The 23,631-nt window shown below is 38.1% G+C and overlaps 1 protein-coding gene across 2 annotated transcripts in view; it reads left to right on the top strand.

The window, feature by feature from the left end:
* The window catches only part of MTHFD1L (methylenetetrahydrofolate dehydrogenase (NADP+ dependent) 1 like), a 225,223-nt gene that overhangs the window by 159,797 nt on the left and 41,795 nt on the right, over positions 1-23,631 (top strand). For both annotated transcript variants that reach the window (XM_069069685.1, XM_069069684.1), the window contains exons 25-26: positions 3,692-3,799; positions 7,155-7,307. In XM_069069685.1, coding sequence (XP_068925786.1) covers positions 3,692-3,799; positions 7,155-7,307 — 261 coding nt within the window. The remainder of the gene's footprint in view (positions 1-3,691; positions 3,800-7,154; positions 7,308-23,631) is intronic.

The following is a 23,631-nucleotide window of genomic DNA, read 5'->3' as shown; positions in this document are numbered from 1 at the left end:
GTTTTTCCCAAGCTATCTCTGGATACTTCAACCAGTTCTCATCAGATATAATCTGCAGAACCATCACGCTTTCCTAATTACTACCCTTCTCTTCACATATCCCTGTTTGTCATCCCTTCGAAAATGTCATGCCTAGAATTAAACAAGGTACTACAAAAGAATTTGGCTCCAGTGTAGAATAGGGAACATGATCCAAGAATAAAACAGCCCTTACCCACAAGGAACTTACATTCTATTTGGAGTAGAAGGCTGTAGCAGCAAGCACCCCAAGCATCCTCAGGGTTGCTGCCAACACAGGTTCTTGGATCTGCTTTGTTAAAGGAAAGCAACTCAAAATGGGTTAACAAGCTTACTTTAATCAGTCAGATATGTATCATTCACCTAGTTCAGGGGAAAAAGGTCAGCACCCCGAGCTTCAAAGTATATAGACAGAATTATCAAGTCAGAGAAACAGATCAAGTAGACAGATTTCCAAACTGTCCAACCATTACATCCATACCCAATTAACATCTGGGTTTTTCAAAGCTGGGGGACTCTCAACAACGGCTTCCCAGAATTCAGATCAAATCACAGAACACTTCTCAAAGTGAGCCCCAAAACAAAGCTACACATCAGGGCTTATATAGCCTTCTCTTGACTCGGAGAATGTAACAACCTTATTGACCCACTGGCCAATCAAGAAGTATCTACTGAAAAACAAGCCTCCCACCCTTGGCTCCAGGTGCACTTTAGCCTAGGGGCAGGGAAGATCTTTAAATTTGCATTTCCATTACAAAGGCATATGTATGTATGTATGTATGTATTATGTATGTGTATACCTGTCTACATTATATGTATTTAAACCATATATAAAGTCTTCTACCCCAAATATTCATTGTATGTGTGTATATATAGGTATGAATATATACATACACATATGCACTCTATATTTGGGGTAGAAGACTATATACAGGACAAATAAAAAGTAGTTCAAATAAAGGTAGTTTGGATTGAAGGGAACTAACAATTTGAGAGATCAGGAAAAATTTCATATAGAATATAGTACTTAAAAGAAATTTGTATAGATTTGTGTTAATTTTTTTAAATGGGTGGGTGGGGTTCCACAGATGCAGAATGTTATATGAACTTTCAGATAAGGCCACTGTATTAATTCTTCTTCACTGTTGTAACAAAGACTTCTCAGGAAGTGAGAGTAATCTATAAATATTTGTAATGCAAAAATAAGACATCAGTAAAACTTTTTTTTAAAAGTAGTGCTTAACTAGAGAGTGATTTTATGAGGCAGAAATGAAAAGAAAGTGAATTCCAGGAATGATAAATGCAAAAACACAGGGATAGGAGCATGTATGTCTCTTCAGGCCTTTGCAACCCTGCTTCTGCTGTCTGCTGAACTGTTGTCTCTCAAGGCACGAGTGACCTTCTTATTGCTCAGTCCTAGGTCTTTGTTCAATCTTTATCTTCCGTCTTTTTTCTGCAGCTTTTAATATTGCTGTACTTCTCCTATTTCTGTTCTATCATTACTATACTTCCTAGTAAATACTCAACTTCATCAATACTATTCCTTCCTGATTCTCTTCCTACCTCTCTAACTCCTCCTTTTTGCTCTCTCCTTATCCTCTTGACTGAGAGGTGACATAATGTGTATAGGGGAAGGAAGACTAGACTGGAGACCCACTTGGGTTCAGCCAACGTAGTCTACCATTTGCTAGCACTCTGAGTGTTTACCTATATCCTGTCTTCTGTGCCTCTCCTTTTCTCTGCATGATTACTCAAAAATACTAAGAGTGTAGATTTTATTGCTGCTGTCCCAATTCTAGACTTTTATACACTGTGGCTCAGACGTCACACATTCATATGTAGTATATTTAAGTCAGCATATCATTGCAGATGAGCAGCTAGGTAGCAAAGTGGATAGAGTGCCAGCCCTGGGGTCAGGAGGAGCTGCGTTCAAATATGGCCTCAGACACTTACTAGCTGTGTGACCCTGAACAAGTCATTTAACCCTGTTTGCCTCAGATTCTTCTTCTATAAAATGAGCTAGAGAAGAAAATGCTAAACCTCTCCAGTATATCTGCCAAGAAAACCCCAAATGGGTCATGAAGAGTCAGACAGGACTCAATGCCAACAAGCACTTACATAAATAGCCCATTAAGGTTGACAGAGCACTTTACATATGTTATGTCATTTGATCCTTATAGTGGCCCCAAGAGGTAGGTAGTTATTCTTCCTTTTTTACAGATGAGGAAACTGAGACTGAGAAAGGTTAAGTGACTTGCTAAGGCTCACACAGCTAATAAGTGGGCAGGATCTGAATTCAGGTTTTCCTTAGTAGTACTAGATTCAAGTACTTCCTGTAGTACTACACTCCAAGTCTGGTCCTATATCCACTGTGGTACCAGCTGGTCAGTATCAACATAGTATTCCAGAGGGGAAAACCTATCAGAACCTGACAAGATTGGCTAATCCTTCAGTCCTCCTGTATTCCTTTTCTTTAAATTTAGTTCAGAAATTTAGTTTAAATTTAGTTCAGAAGCTAAGCTTGTATTCTTTTTTCATAGTAAGTTTTATTGACTATAAAAATTATAACTATTCTCTTAATGAGAACTCTTGTATATTCTGTTATGAAAGCACATAAAAGAAATACTATTTCCTCCTCCTGTGGTTCTGAGTTATAATTTTCTGGTACTAGCAGCTATTCATCCAGTCTCCAAACAGACTAAGCTTTTAAGGCTTCTTCTTTCTGGGTTGACCTATGACCTTAAGAGAGAATATAATTAACAGTTTATAGAAAAAGTCAAGACTGTGGCCTAAGATAAATTATTGGTACTGCCATTGCTGTTCTTCAGGATCTTATTAACAAACTTGATGGGAAAAGTAAAAATTGATGGGACCCTCTGTAACTTTTATTCTTTCACCCCAGTAAGTCATTAAACTATGAGAGGAAAAAGACCCATATGTACAAAAAATATTCTGCTCTTTTCAGTGTGGCAAAGAACTGGAAACTGAGGGGATTCACATTAGTTGGGGAATGGCCTAGGAAGGAGGTGGGGTACAAGTGAGAGTGTGCTGGCAAATGTTTAACAATCAGCTCTCTGGAAGGGAAAATATACATACAATGTACCTTTAAATTTATTCTGTATTAATAACATTTTCTTAAGTCTAGACATTAAAAAAAATCAAGCTCTTATTTGTAGCATTTGCCAATTTCTGGGATGTAAATGTTCACACTGAAAATTTTAAAAGCAGTTCTTAAGTTAGGAGCTGGCCCTAGCATGCCACTAATAATGCCTGAACACATTATGATATTTGAATGACAATAGATAGGTTCAGATAATCTTGGGAAGACTTAAACAACTGATACGGGGCAGAATGAGAACAGTTTATGGGGGGGGGGGGACCAATATTGTCAAAACAAACAACTTTAAAAACTTAAGAACTTTGATCCATGTACCGACCAATCAGAAATCCAGAGTACTGATTATGATCTTTGCGCCCACTTCCTAGGATTTGTCTTGTTTGATTAGACATATTTGTTACTAGGGTTTTGTTTGTCTTTTATCATTTTAGAGGGGGGAAAGGGACATGAGAAATGTATGTTCATTTAATACAAAACAAAAAAACTTTTTAAAAGTTTTTTCTGTCAGTCTGCTGCAGTTAATATATTTTTTTATTCCCCTCTGTGTTTTTACAGCTTCCCATTGTTGAAAAAATAAGAACCATTGCTCAGAAAGTCTATGGAGCCCAAGATATCGAGCTTTCTCCTGAGGCACAGTCTAAAATAGATCGTTACACACAACAGGTAAAAGTAATGTGGGGGAGGTAGGAGGGTGTCATAAAAACTTGACTCGGGCATTCTCAAAACATTAATTTTGAAGCTTGAAATTTGCAGGTGTCTGTCTAGATTATATTAACTGAACTTTCTTTAATCTGCTTTCATTTTCAACAAGTACCTACTATAAGGTCCTTGGCTGAAAATGTTGAATAAATTAAAAATTAGAAGGGGGGAGGGGTCCTCATAGAATTATTGCTAAAGATATTATCCATTTTGCAAGTCTGACTAATTTGCATCTGAATCCCTAAAACCAGTGACTGAATTTGTGTTACTTCTGCTTTGGTGATTGTCAGTTTAAATAACCCTTAACCTCTTACCTTCTCTGTTCCTATTTGGGTAAGGCTAGGAAATTATAAAAACGTCCTGAACTCAGTCGGCTACAAATTTATGCTATCTCACCTCAATGGAGCCCTCAGTTAAGTAGCAAAATGGAAAGCACTAGACCTAAAATCAAAAAAACAGGAATTCAGACTAGACCTCCAGCACTTACTGCCTTCCTGATCCTGGGCAAGTAACTTAACTTCAGTTTCCTCATCTGTAAATTGGGGACAATAATAATACCTACTTTCCAGAGTTGTGAGGATCAAATGAAACAGCATTCCATAAAGTACTTTGAAAACTTAAAACACTGTGAATTCCAGCTGCCATCCTTTGCATCTATCATTACTGCTTGACCATCTTTATACAAGGCCCTCCACCTACCTACCTGTCAAATGTTTCATCATAAGTGCCATGCTTGGTGTATTTTCTTGCAAGTTAAGACTGCTCACTGTTGCTTGGTCAAAATTTTCTAAGGTTCTTTTCACTTGTTGTTTCTTCATGTGTGTCTCCCTTGCCTGACAAGGACACTCCTCGATCCCATCCTTTTCCAGATATTAACATGATCAGCTCTTGGAAGGTCCAACTCAGGTGTTAAACTTCTCCCCAAAGTCTAGCTGACGGTCACCCTCCTTGAACATCCTTGATTGTTCGATTTGGCTTCTTTTAGGCACTTAATCATTTTCTTATCTGCCTTATAGTTATTTTTGTACTTGTCCCAACCCTCTACCAAATGAGAGCAGAGATTACATTCTTTTTTTAATCTTTGTATCTGCAGTGCCTTTAACATAGTAGGCATTTAATAAATGCTTGTTAAACTGAATTAAGATGATGGATCAAGTCTTTGTCACTCAGCAGATCAACGTTGGCCTTGGAGTCTGGTTTTAGAATCAGTTGTTATCTGTGACTCTAACTACCCCCACAGGCTAGGACACTGAAATGTTAGCATTACCCAGGCATGAATAAATAGGAATCTAGCATGTTGAGACCATGATGTTTAGTTTGGATTCTCTTGGTTGGTTTGACCGTATTACTCCCCAAAAGTCCTGCATCAGGTGACATGGTGTAACAGCAAGCTCCCCGGCTTCCCCAGGGTGTCTGCCAACACAGGTTCTTGGATCTGCTTTATTAAAGGAAAGCAACTCAAAATGGGTTAACAAGCTTACTTTAATCAGTCAGACCATATATTGTTTACCTTGTTCAGGGCAAAAGGTCAGCACCCCGAACTTCAAAGTGTACAGGCATAATTATCAAGACAGAAACATCAAGTAGACAGATTTCCAAACTGTCCAACCAATACATCCATACCCAGTCAACATCTGGGTTTCCACATCTGGGTTTTTCAAAGCCGGGGGACTCTCAACAACGGCTTCCCAGAATTCAGATCAAATCACAGAACACTTCTCAACACATCAGGGCTTATATAGCCTTCTCCTGGCTCAGAGAATGTAACAACCTTATTGACTCACTGGCCAATCAAAAAGTATCTACTGAAAAACAAGCCTCCCTCCCCAGGCTTCAGGTGCATTTTAGCCTAGGGGCAGGGAAGATCTTCCAAATTTGCATTCCCATTACACATGGGAACTTGCCATACCACAGTATTTAGAGGCCTTTGATTGGCCCTTTTGTTCAGTAGGACTAATAATCTAGCTGATTATAGCAGGGATTCTGTGGTCCTAGAGATATTTTTGCATTCGCCTATACCCAAAAGAGTCAACCAAGCCAAGTGTCTTTTCTTTTCCTTACAGAGGCTGGTAGAACGTAGTATTCTCATACAAGAAAAGGATGGGAAGAGGCATGGGCAGGCTCAGACACTTTGTTCTGCATCTGTGCATAGCCCTTATACTTGAATTTCTCATCTCCTTACCCTGTTGTTTTAATCACCATTTGTCTTTTTTTTATACCATCGGTGAAAAATGGTTACTACGGAGACGTTGGATTTAGCCAGGGTTCTTGCCCAAGACTTTCCATGTTTCATAAGCAAATCAAGTATTCTTAGAATGGTCTCTGTACTTTGCTGGTCCACTTGAGATTTTGCTTTCATGTTCTGTAGAGTGACAGTGATGGAGTGATTGCATTGATCTCAAGGGCTATGGAATGCCTCACATCCAGTTACTCCTTGGCAAGAGGCTTTTCAGTCTGCAAAAGTGGGGCAGGCCATCTTTTGAAGAGACAGTTATGTTCATAATTCTCAGTAAGCTTACAAAAACAAATTCTGGGCTTGATTGGAAGAAATTTTAATTTTTCTACCTCTGCATGATTTTTAGGTTTTTTATTTTCCTCCTTTGTCTGGGCCAATTGAGGAAATGAATTTTAAAAGTTATGTGTCAACTTTGGAGTTGTAATTAATTAGGAAAGCATTTCTAAAAGGGGGCACTATATGCTATTTAATCAAAACCGTGCTTGGGTACACTGTCCTTTTGTCAGACGCCACATGTGACTTCCTGCCCTTTCACCTTTGGGACTCAAGTTTAGCCCTTGGTCCTTGAAAATAAGAAGTTTTAATGAGTGACCTCATTCTAGTTCTTAGAGTATAACTGAAGATCAAAAAGCCATGACTCATAAGTTAACACAGTGGGGACCCTTTGCATCCTGATATATTCAGAATTAGTAAGCACATGACTAACAGTCTCTTGTTGAAGGATTCCTTTGTCCAGATCACCTTTCTATAAATAGCATATTGACAGCCTTTAAGAGTAGACCTCCTTTCTGAAATCAAACACACCTTGTCACAAATCTATGTATAAAGGGTATTTAGCTCTCAAAAGGATGAGATATTAAGATGCTCTCAGCTTCATATATAGTGATTAGGCCAAAATGAAAATGTGTACCCTGATAGCAGTCTGTCAGTGAGTATTTATTGAACACCTACTGGTTGCCTAGCACAGGATTGACATTCATCATGTCTTTTTCTAAATGCAAGTTAAGATTGAACAAGTATAGAGAAGTATTTTGGTTCTTTAAGAAATATACACATTCACAGATTTCCTTTCTTTTCTTTCAGGGTTTTGGAAATTTGCCCATTTGCATGGCAAAAACCCATTTATCTCTTTCCCATGAGCCTGAGAAGAAAGGGGTCCCAACTGGTTTCATTTTACCTATTAATGACGTCCGGGCCAGTATTGGTGCTGGGTTCATTTACCCATTGGTTGGAACGGTGAGTGAGTGAGGTGTCCCACAAATTTTTTCCATCCCTTGTTTTTATTAAAATTGAATTCCTCCAATTCTATTGTCTTCTTTGGAAATCATACAGGCCCAGGGGAAATTGAGGTTTATATTGCCTTGAGAACTCTTGTTACTTCCTATATCAAAAATAATTTTAATTTCTATTATCAAGTTATGAAAAAAATTGTTTAGATCTCATATTTAATACCTGAAATGTAATTTACACTGAGTATTTAATTGTTTACAGAGGATAAAATAACTTGGGAAGATTAAATTTATCTTTAAGAATAGTACACAAATGGGGTGGCTAGGTAGCACATTGAATAAAGCACCGGCCCTGGAGCCAGGAGGACCTGAGTTCAAATCCAGCCTCAGACGCTTGATACTTACTAGCCATGTGACCTTGGGCGAGTCACTTACCCCCAATTGTCCTGCCTTATCCCCTCAAAAAAAAAAAATAAAGTGAATTGAAATAAATTTTTTAAAAAAGGAATAGTATGCAAACTATCCAGAGCAGGTTGTTTTCATGTATTTTTATTATTGAATTTATGTCTAAGAGCATTATGATCCTTGAGAAGAGGGACTAAGTCATTTTTCATCTTTGTACCTCTAGCATCTGATGAGGTGATAAGAATACATGATAGATGCTTAATAAGTGGCTGTTGAATTGAGTAAAGTAATGTACCTAATTTTGTAATAAGCATACCATTACTTAGATATGCAAATGACTATTATCCTTCAAAACAGTCCCTCCTCCCCCCCATTAAATAGGCATACATGGCCAACTGTGCCGCCATCACTCAGATCACTCTATCAGAACCTCTGGCACATTACTTAACCCTACTGCTAGCAGATCTTTGTGCTTTGATAGTAGATCTGACTTCTTAAAACGTCTTTCATGCCCAAACTTAGTTGATTCAGCATCCATTTATAAATATCTACTGGGTACTGATCCGTATGGGTTTCACTAAAAGGTGAGGCATTATTCATGGTAAAAGTAGTCCCATACTTCAAACTAGTAGAATTGTTTAGAAAATTGAACCAAATTCAAAGGAAATTGATGAGCACCTAGACTTTATTTTTTCTTAAACTTAGCACTTTATTAGTTATCCTGTTACTGATAAAACAAGGAATAGAACTCTCATCCTATGAAGCAGAGGAAATCAAACAATCCATAGAAATGATTCCATATTGTAAATTAGCCTGGGACAGTGTAATGAGCAGCAGTCCTTTAGTGAGAATGTCTGGGTTAAATGTAGAGAATCGCCAGGTATGACTGGGAAGGGACATCTGGTTCAGTCTCTTCCTTTTATAAATGAGGAAAGTGCCCCAGAGAGATGACGTTACTTGTCCAAGGTCTCATGGGTAGCAAGTAACAGAGCCAATACATAAACACAGATACAATGTACGATGGCCCAGAATCTAAAGCTGCTTTCACACTCCCCATCTCCGCCACTTGGTAGCCATGGTGTCTTGGGCAAATTACTTTGCCGTATTTATATTCATTCCTTCAGTTGCAAAATGACATTCAGTCATTTTTCAGTTGTGTCTGACTCTCTGTGACCCCATTTGGAGTTTTCTTGGCAAAGATAATGGAGTGGTTTGAGTGGTTTGCCACTTCCTTCTCCGGCTCATTTTACAGATGAGGAAACTCTGGCAAGCAGGGTTAAGTGACTTGTCTAGGGTCACACAGCTAGGAAGTATCTAAGGCCAAATTTGAACTCATGAAGGTGAACTACTGATTCTGTATCCAGTGTTCTTTCTACTGCGTCACCTAGCTGCCCCACAAAATGGAAATAATATTGTTTTATATTCATTCCTCATGTTTAAGTAGTTGGAAATCCTGAAGGAAAAAAAAAACTAGGCAAGGAAAGAAAAGATCTATATAAGGGATATTTTACAGCTTGCAGGTATTTTGAAAAAAAAAATTAAATATTCAGTGAAAATGAAGATGAAATGCCACAGAGAATATGGTGTTCTATTCTCATTAAATTATAGAATATAAATTTAGAGCTACATCTAAACCTACCCAGGGGCCTTGGAGGGCATCTACTCCAACCCCCTCATTTTTAAGACCATGGAACCGAGGCCTTGTGAGGTAAAAAGACTTTGCTCAAGTCACCGTAGGGGATCCAACTCAGCCAATCCCATATGCATGTATGAAATGAGAGGCTACCTGTTTATCTGAAGGGTGGGAAAAGGACTATCTACAACTAATATGTCCTGCTGGCTCACCACACCACTTGAAATGACTTCTTTGTGTTAAACATTTCTCTAGAAGTCTCCTTAGTTAATTCACATGTGTTCCATGGCAGGAGTGACACATTAACATATTAGCATTTTGTCATATAAGCCCTAATTGATTTGCCAGTCTTAACTAAGGAAGAAGCATAGGGTGGGCAAAAACTGAAGAGGCATAAGATGGGAGGGTATGAAGTACATTAAAAGGAAGGCTATGTCCATATTTCGAAGCAGGATGAGCAGGCCAACATGGGATGATGCCTTGCAGAGCCACTCAGCCCTGAGGCCACTACACACCTGGGTAGGTTTAGAAGGAAGGACAAAGGAGGGCGTCCAAAGCAGGGATGGGAAAAACAGAGATTAGCTGCCTTGCCTAGGGACTAGTTCTGTATTTGGGGTTGCATAGGTGCTTGGTCTGGAGAGAATACAGAATTGTACAGAACACAGTCCCTTCTGTCAACAGATTCTTAGTCTAGATATAAGTAGCCAGAAGTGAGTTTAATAGTGGTAGAAAAGCTTTAGCAAACATACAAAAGAAAACATACAAAGTCTATAGCAGTTATTGGCTGAACATGCCAATTTTCTTTATTTTTAACTACAAAATGTGTAGAATTAATATATGGTCTGTTCTTTTTACTGTCTGTGAGAAAACCAAAACATATCTAGAGAAATTAGAAGCTTCTAAGGTTAGCCTTTGATCTCCAGCTCCATCTTGCTTTTGAACAATAGCCAAACTGCCTCTGACATCACTGTGAGTTATGACTAGCTACAACATGAATGTGTGGAATGGCCCAAGAATAGGGAATAAGAGACTCACTGAATTTCCGGAAGAGAGAGTTCTCAGTTATCTCCTCTTCCCAGAACACAGCCTGATTTCCTCCCATAGCAGCACATTTGAGGAATGGTGATGAGAGTAGGGTTTATTGTTGTGGAATTCCTCTGGGACAATGGAACGTGAGGAGCAAGGAAGGAAGTAGTTCCTGACGAAAAAGAGTTTCTGGACTCGAGGAAGCTGTGTCACAGGGACATTGTGGCCTTAGAGAGAGGAATGCTTTCTAAGGACGCAATCAGGAAGCAGTGAGTGTGCAGGGAGTGAATTTCTTCACTTCCCACCAGAATTTCCTAATACGGGAAGAGCATTGATTGGTTTTTTTTTTTAATCCCATTTGAACAAATGTGACAGTGATTGTAACTGCTACTTCTTGAGTGGTAAATGTAGGCAATAAAATAGAGGTGATGCTCGAGAGGATGGAAGGAAAGATCTTAGTATAGAATTGAAAGAGCTCTTATAGGTCGTCTGGTTTCGACCCACCCATTTCATTGTGGAGGAAACTGACTCTTGAAAAGGAAAACAACTTATCCTGGGTCACAAAGTCATCTAGTGACAGAGCTGGGATCTGAACCCAGGTCATCAGATTCCAGATCCAGAGATCTTTCTAGTAAACAATGCTGCTTCTCTCTAGTAAGGTCAAGAAAATGGTGTGCTACTTAATGGGAGGGATAGAAGTCACTACCAGTTAGTCATCATATCAATTTTTGAGTGCCTGTACACATAATACATACTAAAAAACGCTAAATTGCAAGGAAGGAGTAGGGGCCATTCTGCTCTTCTGTAATTTTTTTTCCTCCTTACACCTCAGCTGTATCTCCTCTTATTACTTTAAAGTGGATGGAAACCAGGCAAATACCAATATCTATATCATTGCAAAGTAGTTCTCAAAGAAGCAAAACTATTTATAATCCAATTACTGAGCCTCTTCTCTGGTATTCTCAGTCATACCATCTTGGGATCATCGCCTCCACCCCTCCCCTTTCACCTGTTAGCCTCTCTTTTCAACAGTGAAAAATAGTGCACATCATCTCAGCACCACGTCATTCATACAGTTTTGTTTTGTATTGGGTAGAGAGGCTATCAGTGTAACTGGGAGTCCAGTGAGTACTTTTAGATGTTAAAGGGAGAAAAAAAAGGAAGGTAAGCCTTTCTCTTCCTTCATGTTCTACAAGCTTTCTTTCCCTCATAGTCTCCTTTTCAGCCACTTCATCAGTTGAGTTGTGTCCCTGTTGAGCTCTGTTCTTAATTGGTAGAGTCCAAATCACTTCACTGTTAATGATAAAGACCTAAAGTAGTGATGAATGTGGTGATGCTCACATCTATATAACATACTATAGAGCATTACACCAATTGCTCATAATTGATTGGCATTCAGCTTACACTTACAACTTGTAAACCTCATTCTACTGTGCTAATAATACATAGTTCGTCCTTCTCTGTCTTGTACTAATTAGTTGTTTTCTTCCCAAAAAGCCGTTTTTCATTTGCTCCTAGTAAATGTCACCCAGTGGTTTGCAACAAATTTTGTTATTCTAGTAAAACTTGTGTAAAATGTCTGGTCCATCCATTCAGTACATCTTTTTAAACATTTTAGAGAAACAGGCAAAACAGTTACCATTATGGTAGAAAAACAAAATAAATGACCCTGAAGATTTCTTCTAATCCCATCATTCTAAAATGACTATTATATTTTCAAAATACTTTTAAAGCATACAGTGTATGGTACTCAAAAAGCATACTAAATTACTACATTTATCATTGTTACATATGACATTCAAAACTAGTATCACTGGGTGGGGGTGGGAGATGTGGGTTTTGATACATCTTTTTTTTTTTTTATATATTGTCAGTTTTTATATACATGATGGCCTGAAAATCTTAGTTCAGTTTTAAGCTGTTAGAGTTTATTATGTTTTGATATGACTTCTAAGGAAAATTTATTTTTATTTTTTTGCTTTTTGGAGGGCAATTGGGGTTAAGTAACTTGCCCAAGGTCACACAGCTAAGTTTTTTTGTGTGTGTGCATGTTAAGTATGTGAGGCCGGGTCCAAACTCAGGTCCTCCTGACTCCAGGGCCGGCACTCTATTCACTATTTGCCCCAGGTTCTTTTAAATTTAAAATTTTTAAATTTTAAATTAGTTAATTTGTACTTTCATGAAGTAAAAGAGAAGGAAATAGAATAATATTATTGAAGATTCAATATTTATTAAATATCTGTCATGTTCAGGGTTATAACAGGGCTTTGAAGTGTAAATAACTTGTTTTTTTCCTTTATCCATAGGAAGAGGAATAAGAGAAAGTGTATAGAGCTTAGCTAAATCAGGGCAACACATTGGGGGTTAAATAACCTCTCCACTCAGTACAAGAACTTTTAGGAATAATCGCTTTACACTAACAAGGCTGAATAGCCAGTGGGTTGCTACTCATCTTCCCTAAGCTCTTCCAGAATAAGATACCACATACCTGCCTTCTCTTCAGCACTCTACTATGTCTCCCCTTCCCCCACCCCCTCCCTAAAATCTTAATGGTGAAGTATTTGAAAGGGGTCTTTGTGGAAACACTACTTGTAGATATGGTGGTAACCTCTTGTTGTACTTGACTCTGATCCCTTTAAAATGAGGAAGTCTTTCCAGGAAAATTAAACCGAAGAGATGAGCAGTAAAACAAAAGCTTCATTTCATTAACACTGATGGAGAGAGGCTTTTATCTCTGAGCCCTGTGACCCTGACCCTGGACCACATCACTCACACAGGTGCACTGTTGACATCATTGCTTGGCTTGACACTGGGAGAGCAGGAAGACTGCTGGAGTGTGTTTAGGAAACCAATGAGGTCATTCACGGCTAATGGCTTGGGTGGAGAGTTATTGGATTGGGGGGATGTAAAAGGAGAGATGCTGACCCACCCAGGAAAGGAATTGCTATGTTGTACTTTCTCACGTTTCAGTTCAGCTCATTTTGTTTTCTCTTCTCCTCCCTCTTCTGTAAAAGTATGTGCTGAATGTTTAGTTTCCTGTTGAATCAGGTTCAGGCCAGAGATGCTATTTCCAAATTGAGCAGTGATATTTTTTTGTTTAAGCCTCCACCCTTACTTAGGGATTCAAAGCTACAAACTTGTTTCTTATGGACCTTCACTGAGGTGCATTAATCCAAACCATGTGGGTTTAAGTCAAAACCATTTCCACTCATCCTGTTAAGTGATTTATGCTTGGTTAGATCAGTGAGGAATTTTAACATTTACACCCCAAACCACACTGTAAATGAGATGTTAACATTATATCTATTAACATGTTAGCACCCACCACAAGTCAAAAAGAGCATCCACAACACCTTCACCTTAGGATGTCTGTTAAAGGTTCTACAGAAGTCATTGTGATCCAAAGAAAGTGATTGCTTCCCTTGAATCCCCCACTCCATATTCATGGGTTAAATCTTCAGTGCATTGGTGGAAAGTTACAAAAAATCCCTGCACTTTTCCCATTTCTTTTTCTTCCTACAATACACTTGGCCTTAAATGAAAGCTGGCCAGTTGGTTGAGATTGCAACACTTTTGGAATTGGAGTAGCGAATTCTGCCCTGGGTCAGGAAACAGACTAGACTTGACCTATAATCTGTGAGGAGGACCTCCTGGCCGGGTGTCATTTTGCTTCTCACCTCTTGTCCTCTATTCAGAGGGCTATTGCCAAGTTTCCCCTTCCTTTCACCCTTTTGCACATATCATTCAACTTCTTGTTGTTCTTCCTCTGGCTCTTCTTACATCTACACCAGAGGCACACTTCCTTTTCCCACCTAAATGATTCTATTTCTCTTGCCTTGATACAGGTCAGTTTCTATATCTTATTCTTACTCCTATTCGAACCTTCCTTGAGTTCAGCTGCCTAATTCCTTTCTATGTTCTCTTGTTATCAAGATTTTCTCCAGGATATCCATGCTAAGGGTGTTATTTAGAAATCTTATTTCAAAGTTGGCTGCACATGTCCCTGGAAAAGACAGGAAATTTTCATACCACATACATAAGTTACCTAGGTGTCGTCTCTTCAGCACATTGACCAATAGCCATGTATTTTCTGGAGAAGGAAGATGGTTCATATGAATATGTTTCCAAAGGATATACACAGTAGAGAAAAGTGTGGTGTAGTAGATAGATTGCTGGCCTCGGTGAGAGAGAACTGGGTTTAAGTCCTGACTCTAATATATGCTGGCTCTGACCTTGGGCAAGTTGTTTAATATCTGAGTCCCAGGCAGCTCTCTTAAGACTGATGTTGTTGAGCAGTTGATAATCTGCATTAGTAGAGAAGTTCTACTCAACTGGAGTTCTTCCATATATCAATTACAATCTAGGTTTCTCTGTGTCTATCTCCATATATGCATACATGTATGAGTGTATGTGTTTCTATTCCCAAACATATGTACATACATGTGCATATACATATATGCACACACAAATATGTATACCTCTGTGTGGGTATATATCTGTATAATTCATAAGAGGAAGTTTGTGACTCAGATAATTTTTTTTTCTCTGTCCTTACAAGGTTCTCTGGGTCCTTTCTATTTAAAGTTGATGAGTTTTTTATGGTCGGGCTAGACCTTTAGTTTGATACTAGGTCCTTTATTAATATAAATGTTAAGTATACTTCTTTGATGCTTTAAAGAATAAGTAATTTCTCTGTGTGCGTTTCTTCCCTACAGCTTACACTCCAACTGTGTTTCAATTTCAGTTATTAAAATTACTAACCACCCCACCTCACCCCCACTCGGTGGCTAACCTTCCATAGTAGAGCCTTTTCAAACCTGGGTACACGGGCCAATCCGTAAACATTTATTAAGCACCTACAGTGTGCCAGGCACTGTGTTCGTTCTTGGATGACAAATTCATAATCAGTGGCCAGACCAGTTGTTGGAACTTTTCCTGCGTGGTAGAACCTGCCAGTGCTTGTGCTCTGTTTACAGTACTGACTAAGTACTGACAAGTACTTAGCCCTTTAAGGTTTGCAAAGCGCCTTGATTATAATGTCTCATTTGAGCCTCACCAGAACCCTCTAAGGGGACGTATCCAGATCTTCCTGACTCCAAAACTCAGCACCTATAGCTTTCAACAATCCAAGGTCACCTGCACACCATAATGAGGCATCTGTATAGGAATAGTAGAAATAATAATTCACACATTTCTAAGTCACCTCAAGGTTTGTAAAATGAGTATAATGTTGAATATCAATATCACATTGATTTAAGACTGCCAGCCATAGCATTCTAAATCAAGATTGTCTTCTGGGTCACAGAACAGACAGATGCTAATTTCTCCATGTTCCAGTCTTGCCTCGTCCATTTCCTGTTAGTCAGTTTCAGGACTCCTGACCTACAGAGGGACAAGTATCTGGAACTCCTTTTGTTGTCTGGCCCCATGAATCCTTCTTTGTGTTCTGTCTCATTTCCTTCACTAAGGATTGCCCTCCTATAGCCTGCTTCCTGTTCCCTCACTCCTCTTATTCCTCATGTTTGGTTTCTTTAAGGCAATGAGGTGAAAGGAATGAGAGTCAAAACCTTTACACAGTCAGATCATCCAAATCTAAAACCCACTACAAGATACCCTTAAAACTGTAGCTCATTAAGTTTCTATCAGTATGCTTCTTCCTTAGATTTATTCTAGTCTACCATCTCTAGCTTTAATTAGAAGCATATAATTGGAACATACTAAGGAATTTATGACCGGGAAATATAATTTGCATAGAAATAGTTAGCAGTTTTTGGAGATTGAATAGCTGGACCACCCTTGCAGATTGAGCTTGTATGTTCAGTCATAGATGGAGAAAAGAGGATGGCAGATTAATAAGGAAAATATTTCAGTAAATTTTTTTAAGTCAATGAAGCTTTGGCCTCAATCATAACTAATAATGCTTGGAACTCATAGTACTTTGCAGCCTGAAATATATCTACAATTATTCATTTATTTTTCCATCTGTTCCTCAGAGAAAATAACATGGTTAAACATTTACAAAACATTTTTGTCTATTAGATATAGGTTATAAAGCATTCTCCAGGAGGAAAAAGCATCTGTGTTCTGGTTATTTCAAAACCAGCAATTCTTTAAATGAGTGGCTTCATTTCAGTGATTTCAGCCAGATCTCCTCATTAAATTAAAGCACAATGTTAATGTACCTGGAAATATTGCCCAAGAATATTGCACATTATGCTAATTGGCCAATTTGGAGGCATTTGCCAAATCCTTGAACTTGAAAGAACTGTAATTAGTTCCTTTTCTGATTTCCTGTTCCTACAGAAGCTGGAATAGAGAATATTTCTGCAGTCTCTGTATTAAAAGAATATTTGGGAATTGTTAGGGGAAAGGCCAAGATCTAGAGAGGTATGGGATTGAGTCCATCTTGGACATCTGTCCCTTTTTCTCCTCCATTTGTAAAATCATAGATCATGAATATCTATGGACTCTCTCTGCATAGATGATCATTGTGCCCGTGGGAGCTGTCATATGAGAGTGAAGATGATCCAGGGCTAAGCTTTGGATTGGACCCATAGTTAGGGAACTTCATTGGATGATGAGCCAGCAAAGGAGATTGTGGAATGGCCAGAAAGGGAAGAGGAAACCAAGAAAAAGCAGTGCCACAAAAACCCCAGAGGAGAGTAGCCAGACCAAGATGAAAGTGTCAGATGCTGCAGAGAGGTCAAGAAAGAGGAAGCCTGAGGCAAAATTGTATCAGATATGAGCATTAAGAAAACACTAATGACTTTGGAAAGCAATTTCTGAATTTTGTGTTCTGAAGCCAGAAACCAGATTCCATCTGAGTTGAAAGGAGGGAAAATGGAAGCAGTGAGGATGGTAGATGGCTTTTAATAGGCATTTGGCTTTGAAAGGGAAAAGGCAGACAATCAGATAAATAGATAGATGGATGGACAGATGAATGTCTGGACATACAGATAGGTAGATAGAATACTTAGTATGTGCCAGGTACTGTGTATACAAAAATTGGAAAACAAAGATAGGCCCTACTCACACAGAGCTTATATTCTAATTGGGAAAAGCAACATATAGAGGGGAAGTGGAAAGTGGTGGTGGCCGCCCACTTGGAGAGGGAGCAGATGAGAAAATAATCCAGAAAAGAGATGAACAGCATCCTGGAACTTCTGGTGATAAGGCAGTTCTAGGCAAGGATTCATCAGTTATCAAGTCAACCTCAGTATGGTATCATGGATGATGGGGAGGGAACAGGGTAAGCAGTTAGTATAGAAATGGAACTTAAAGATATGATTGGGTCAAAGTTATTGTTGCACTTTAAATGTGACATAGGCATGTTTGTGAGCATCAGGGAAGGAATGATTAAATGTTAGGGCTGGGAGTGGGGGCAATTGTAGAGACAGTCTGTTGGAGCAATTTACAAGGAGAAGGATCACCTCTTAATCAGACTTTGTTGTTCATTCATTTCAGTCATATCCAACTCTTCATGACCCCATTTGGGGTTTTCTTGGCAAAGATAGTGGTTTGCCATTACCTTCTCCAACTCATTTTATTGATAAGGAAACTGAGACAAACAGGGTTAAGTGGCTTTCCCAGGGTCACACAGCTAGTAAGGGTCTGAGGCTGGATTTGAACTCGGGAGGATGAGTTTTCTGGACTCCAAACACAGCACTCTATCTGCTGTGCCACCTAGCTGCCCCCAGAGACTAGAGCAAAGGAAAATAATATTGGGGTGTCAAGATGGCTTAATATGTGGAATTAAGTGAAAAGAGTGAGCCCAAGACTGATGACCTCTCTTTTCTCAGTAAAGCATGAAGTAAGTTCCTGTGCTGAAAGAAGGAAAAGAAAAAGGAAGGAAATAAGCATTTTATCAAGTACCTACTATGTGTCAGGCACTGTATTAAATACTTTTTAAAATATTATTTCATTTAATTCTGACTATCACTCCAAGGGAAAGTAGGGAAGGGAGCAGTGTTGAGTAAAAGACTTTAAAGAGAGGTTTAGAACTGCCAGGCTGTAGATGGTCAATTAGAAAAGACATAAAGGATTACTTTGCTATAGTGAGGGGCCAGTTCAGATTCATTAGCAGTCAGTACAGGTCTAGAACTTCTTCCAGCACTGTTAACAGTACATTAGTAGGAAAAAGAAGTGGATGGTGGGCGATAATCCAAGGTTGGGGTTTTAGAAGCCATGGATGGCAATAGGCCAGAGAGACCAAGGAATTCTAGAGTAAAGCGTTTAGTTGAATTGTAGAGTCACAAATTAAACAAAACAAGAAATTTCACAGTGTGCATGAAAGACAAAAATTTGGCACATGAGTGCTAGGAGAATGCAAAGGAGAGAAAAATCTTTGAAGAGGTAAAGTCATTGTAATTTTAGAGCATCATTTAATTGAACTTTCTATTTACTTACATTAGAGTAGGGGTTCTTAATCTTTTTCTGTGTCCTAGATCCTTTGGTCGTCTGGTGAAGCCAGTAGACATCTTCTCAGAATATTTTTAAATGCATAAACAAAATACAAAGGAAAACAATTATATTGAAATATAGTAATCAAAATATTTTTTAAAACAAGTTCATAGATTCCAGATTAAAAACATTTGCATTAAAGCGTGTTTCTACATCATTAAACTGCAACAATTAACTAGATAAATGGTTTAATTAGCTGTGAATTATTGTATTCTATAAGAAAAAAAATAGCTAGTAATGAATATTGTGCTTTAAGGTTTTCCAAGCATTTTACATATATTATCTTATTTGATCCTTCCAACAACCCTGTAAAGTAGGTGCTGTTTTGTAGATGAGGGAATTAAGGCTAAGAATTATTGAGCGACTCACCCAAGGTTGCATAGCTAGTATGTGCTGTTACCCACCCAGGGCTCATCTCTTTTTCTCATAGTAAATTCCCTAATTTGTAAATCTTAGCAATCACTGAGTAAGTGTATATGGAGTTTTATTTTGGAGGGGAAAGTAATGGCCAAATCTCCCTAATACAGTATTTTACATTAACAGTCTCTTTGTAGACTATAAGACATAATATAAATGAGTTACAGATTGTTGAAGTAACATGTGACTTTGACTGTTGGTCTTAACAAGCTCAGCTATAATTTTGTGAAAATCATATGAGATGATCTACATAAACGATCTGTAAACTTTAAAGCACTATGCAAATATTAGCTGTTATTCTATAATAAAAAAAATAGGTCAAGAGATTACACTTTTTACTGTTTTACCTTTGATAACAGTCAGTTACTCTTTACCTTTTTGGAGCCAACAGACTGATACTCAGTCACTACTGCCAGAACCAAATGGTTAATTTGTTGGCTCAGCTGCCAAACCATAATGACATTGGTATTGTGATAGATGAAAAGTTCTCTTTTGTAACCTGAAGTATAAGAGAATGTAAATCTTGACTCTTACCCTCCTGCTGAAAGTCAGCTTTTAGTTTGGATTGAATACATTCATATTTATGTTACATCTCAAGGACTTGTCTGTAATGGGTCATTTCTCCAGGTTGAGACAGGTCACGTCAGTAGTGCTTCCAGATCCCTGTTGTTATTGGCATTCTTCTCCCAAGTTAACGTGTAATGAATTTTGAGTATGTGAATCTTTATTACTCATTTGCTGTCTGTTGTACCATTTCAAAAACACTTAATTTAATTAAATATGATTTTCACATGGGTGAAAAATCACTACATGGGCAGCCAAAACTTCTTTAATTTGTAAGAACAGCCATAACAATGATTTAACCCCTGTCTCTCCCCCCCCACCACCTCCCAGTTATTTATAGATGGTGGTCATTATTTTAATTTTGGTAAGTTTTTCAGAATAGAATGTGCTCTTTCTTGAAAATTGAAAAAAATGTATGGGGGGAAAGAGAGAAAAGACCACAAGATACAATGGTAATAGAATTCTAAAGTGGTAAAAGAAATCTATTCATCTCCCTTGAAATACCTTTACCCTAGTTTTCATTTGAAAAATAGCAAAAATGGCCCCTTTTTATCTTTCTTTCCCATAGGAAATATTTTTTTAGAGAGTGGGTCTCTTGGTCTCTTTAACTTGCCCAAGCTTGAAGTAGCAATGGGCCTGATACCATTACTGATTGACCTTTGAAGCTTTGATCTGCTCCATTTTCATCCTGAACCAGTTGACCCTTATGGCAGCCTGGTGTCCCTCTGGTCCCTATGGCTTACCATGCTGGTTTTAGACTTAATGGAGACACCCAACTGGCTTTAGCTCTGCTGCAGCTCAGAAGATCTACTAGGCTCAGCCTACTGAGCAGCTGGGATTATAGACATACTCTACCATGCCAAGCCAAAGATCAGTTATCACACTGTGGGTCAGGTGCCCATTCATGGCATTGTTCCTATGTTCTTTGTTAACAGTTTCACCTCACTTTTTCCCCTGAAAGCAATTAAGGACATTGGGTGGAATATTCGTATAATGGGGAATGTTAACCTTGTGTTCTGTGTTTGTACATTAGACTTTCAGAGAGGCCCTAGAAGTGAAGTTCTTAATCTCTAAAATTCAAAGGTTTAGATGAGATGACTTTTGAGGGCTCTCATGATATGCTTATGAATCGTGATGACTAACTAGCCATGAAAGGAAGTCTTTCTAAAGCATTAAAAACCTCTAATCCTTACCAAATTTCTGGAAGTGATTAAGTCATGAAGAAAAAATATTTTTAGGAGGGTCAAGATGAGATTAAAATAGGGATAGCATCTGAAATGTGCATTTTTAAAAATTATCTTCTACAGCTTTACAGTTATTTTGTTGGCTTAAGAACATAAGTGTGCATCTTTTAACTGCTCATAAAATTTACATGTAATATATTGAAATATACTAAATATGATCATTTACCATAAGATATAAAATGGTGAAGGAAATGTTCCACATACCAGATTTTTCTAGGACCTATCTCCTGATAGATTTACAGTTGGAGGAGAAAGGTAGGGATGTCAAGGTTGAAATAAGAAAGGAAGGAACCAGGATAATTTATTCTATAATTACCCTCCTTAAGCTTCCCAGTTTTAACTCACTTAATCCTCAGCTCTCCAGCACTATAAAGAACTGAGAATAGTGAATAAATTGCTATATTTGAATGCTTTGAGCCCAGTCAAAAGTCACAGCAGTGATTTGAACCCTGAAAAAACAGCATGATAGCATCCTATGTCCCCTTCCCCTGGAATCATGGAGTTATAGCTGGTAAGAATTTTAGATAAGTCCTTAATGTTCTTGTTTTACTGATTAGGCAACTGAAGTGTGAAGAGGTTATATAAATTTATCCACCTTCAGACGAGGTGTAAGTGGCAAAGCTGACCAGATCAGGTCCTCTGATTTGAGGGATTTATAATATTTCCAAATAGTTGGAGATCAGCTGGGCAAGCAGGAGAAAAAATGCATTAAAGGCAGCCCCCCAAATTAAAGCACTACAGGAAGCAAGTCAGCCTTTCAGTGGCATATAAGAATAGCTAATTATATTGCTACATCTTCTTGCTGATCAATATTGAAGTATGATTTATTCATTAAGGTCTTGCTTCGAGTTTCTTATCTTGCTAGATTTCAGGATTCTTCTAGTGAGCACTTTTGAATGATTTAGCACATGATGTTTTAATGAAGTATAAATAGCCTTGAAGGATGATAAGGAAGATTTATATCTAACTAACACAGCTAGATACCATGGGAGGGCTTGGTACCATTTTTCCTCTGCTGAACCTCACAGAAGAACACAAATGTTGAAACACTGGTTTTTAAAAAGCTTGATTAATGTCACATCCTTTGTACTAGTGGAAGTTCAATTTTATTTCTTATGCAAATTCTTATTTTGCTTCTTCTTTTATGTTCTATGTCATCCTTGGACTTTTGTTGTTAAACAGGCTTATTTAACCTTCTAATGCCAGGTCTATATATCCATTTAGGAGCCTTTTGATCTGGAAGGGATTTTAAAATTTACCCAAAAGCAGACCCCTCAGAGCTCAAAGATAATTAAAAAGGTCCCATGAGTACAAAAATATTCCTAGGCATTCTTTTTATAATAGAAAATAACTAAAAGTGGGTGCCTATCATGGGAAATGGCCAAACAAATTGTACAGTATATGGGTTTAATGGAATGTTGTTGTACCATGCAAAATTATTAATATGAATAATTCAGAGAAACTTGGGAAGACATTTATAAAGTGATACAGAATGAAGTAGGCAGAACCAGGAGAAAATTTTACACAATAACTATAATAATGTAAAAGGAAACTATTTTCCTGCAGAACTCTGTGGTGACCATTGGTGGCTTCAGAAGACTGATAGAGGACCATTCCTCCTTATTGACAAAGAGTTGATGGACAGTAGGTCTGGATTGAGGCACACATTTTCAGGCATTCTCAATGTGTTTCCTCTTTATGTTTGACTAAACTTATCTGTTAAAAGGAAGGGTTACATTCTGAGGGGGAAGAGTCTTTGGGAAGTGACAGCAAGCATCAGCAAAACATTTTTTAAAATAAGCATCATTTCTGCCAACTTTTATATTTTACAAATGGCGACACTGAGACTGAGAAAAGTTAAGTCATTGGAAGTGAACAGAGACCTTTCCAAAATGCAGTGTTCTTTTCAGAAAACCACTCTGCCTTTATTTTGCATTTAAAGATACCAGTGGGAGGCTAGGTGGCGCAGTGAGTAAAGCGCCGGCCCAGGAGTCGAGAGGACCGAGTTTGGTTCTGGCCTCAGACACTTAACACCCACACAAAAAAAAAAACTAGCCGTATAACCTTGGGCAAGTTACTTAACTCCAACTGCCCTCCAAAAGGCAAGATAGATAGATAGATGGATGGATGGATGGATGGATGGATGGATGGATGGATGGATGGATGGATGGATGAATAAATTAATAAATAAAGGTGACCAGTGACCCCAATTACAAATAGTCCTTAACTTGCAAACAAATTGTGTTTCTGAGCGTTCATTTTTAAATCAGATGTATAGAAATCAGTTTTTTGTTTCTGATAGAATCAATGTTATGTATAGATTGTGCTTAGTTTCTAAGTCTAGCCAACAAAAGTCTATTTATACCACTGTAGTTAATTGGTTGGCTTAAGAACATAAAAATATATCCTTTCAAATTTAATCTGCTCTTGATAAATCTTGCTTGATATATTGAAATAAGCCAATATAGTAATTCAGTATAATATACAACTATATTTAGAGTTCTGAAAAAAAAAAAACAGTCCTTACCATAAGTCCCTAAATTTCTAGGCCCTGGATCTAGTTAGATGTGGGCATGGACAGA

Source organism: Petaurus breviceps, unplaced genomic scaffold (assembly GCF_028583685.1).
Source record: "Petaurus breviceps papuanus isolate PSGF00001 unplaced genomic scaffold, PetGlider_PUasm1.0 90784, whole genome shotgun sequence".
Classification (NCBI taxonomy): domain Eukaryota; kingdom Metazoa; phylum Chordata; class Mammalia; order Diprotodontia; family Petauridae; genus Petaurus; species Petaurus breviceps.
The sequence above is the reverse complement of the archived record's forward strand: the minus strand, read 5'-3'. Positions and strand labels throughout refer to the sequence as shown.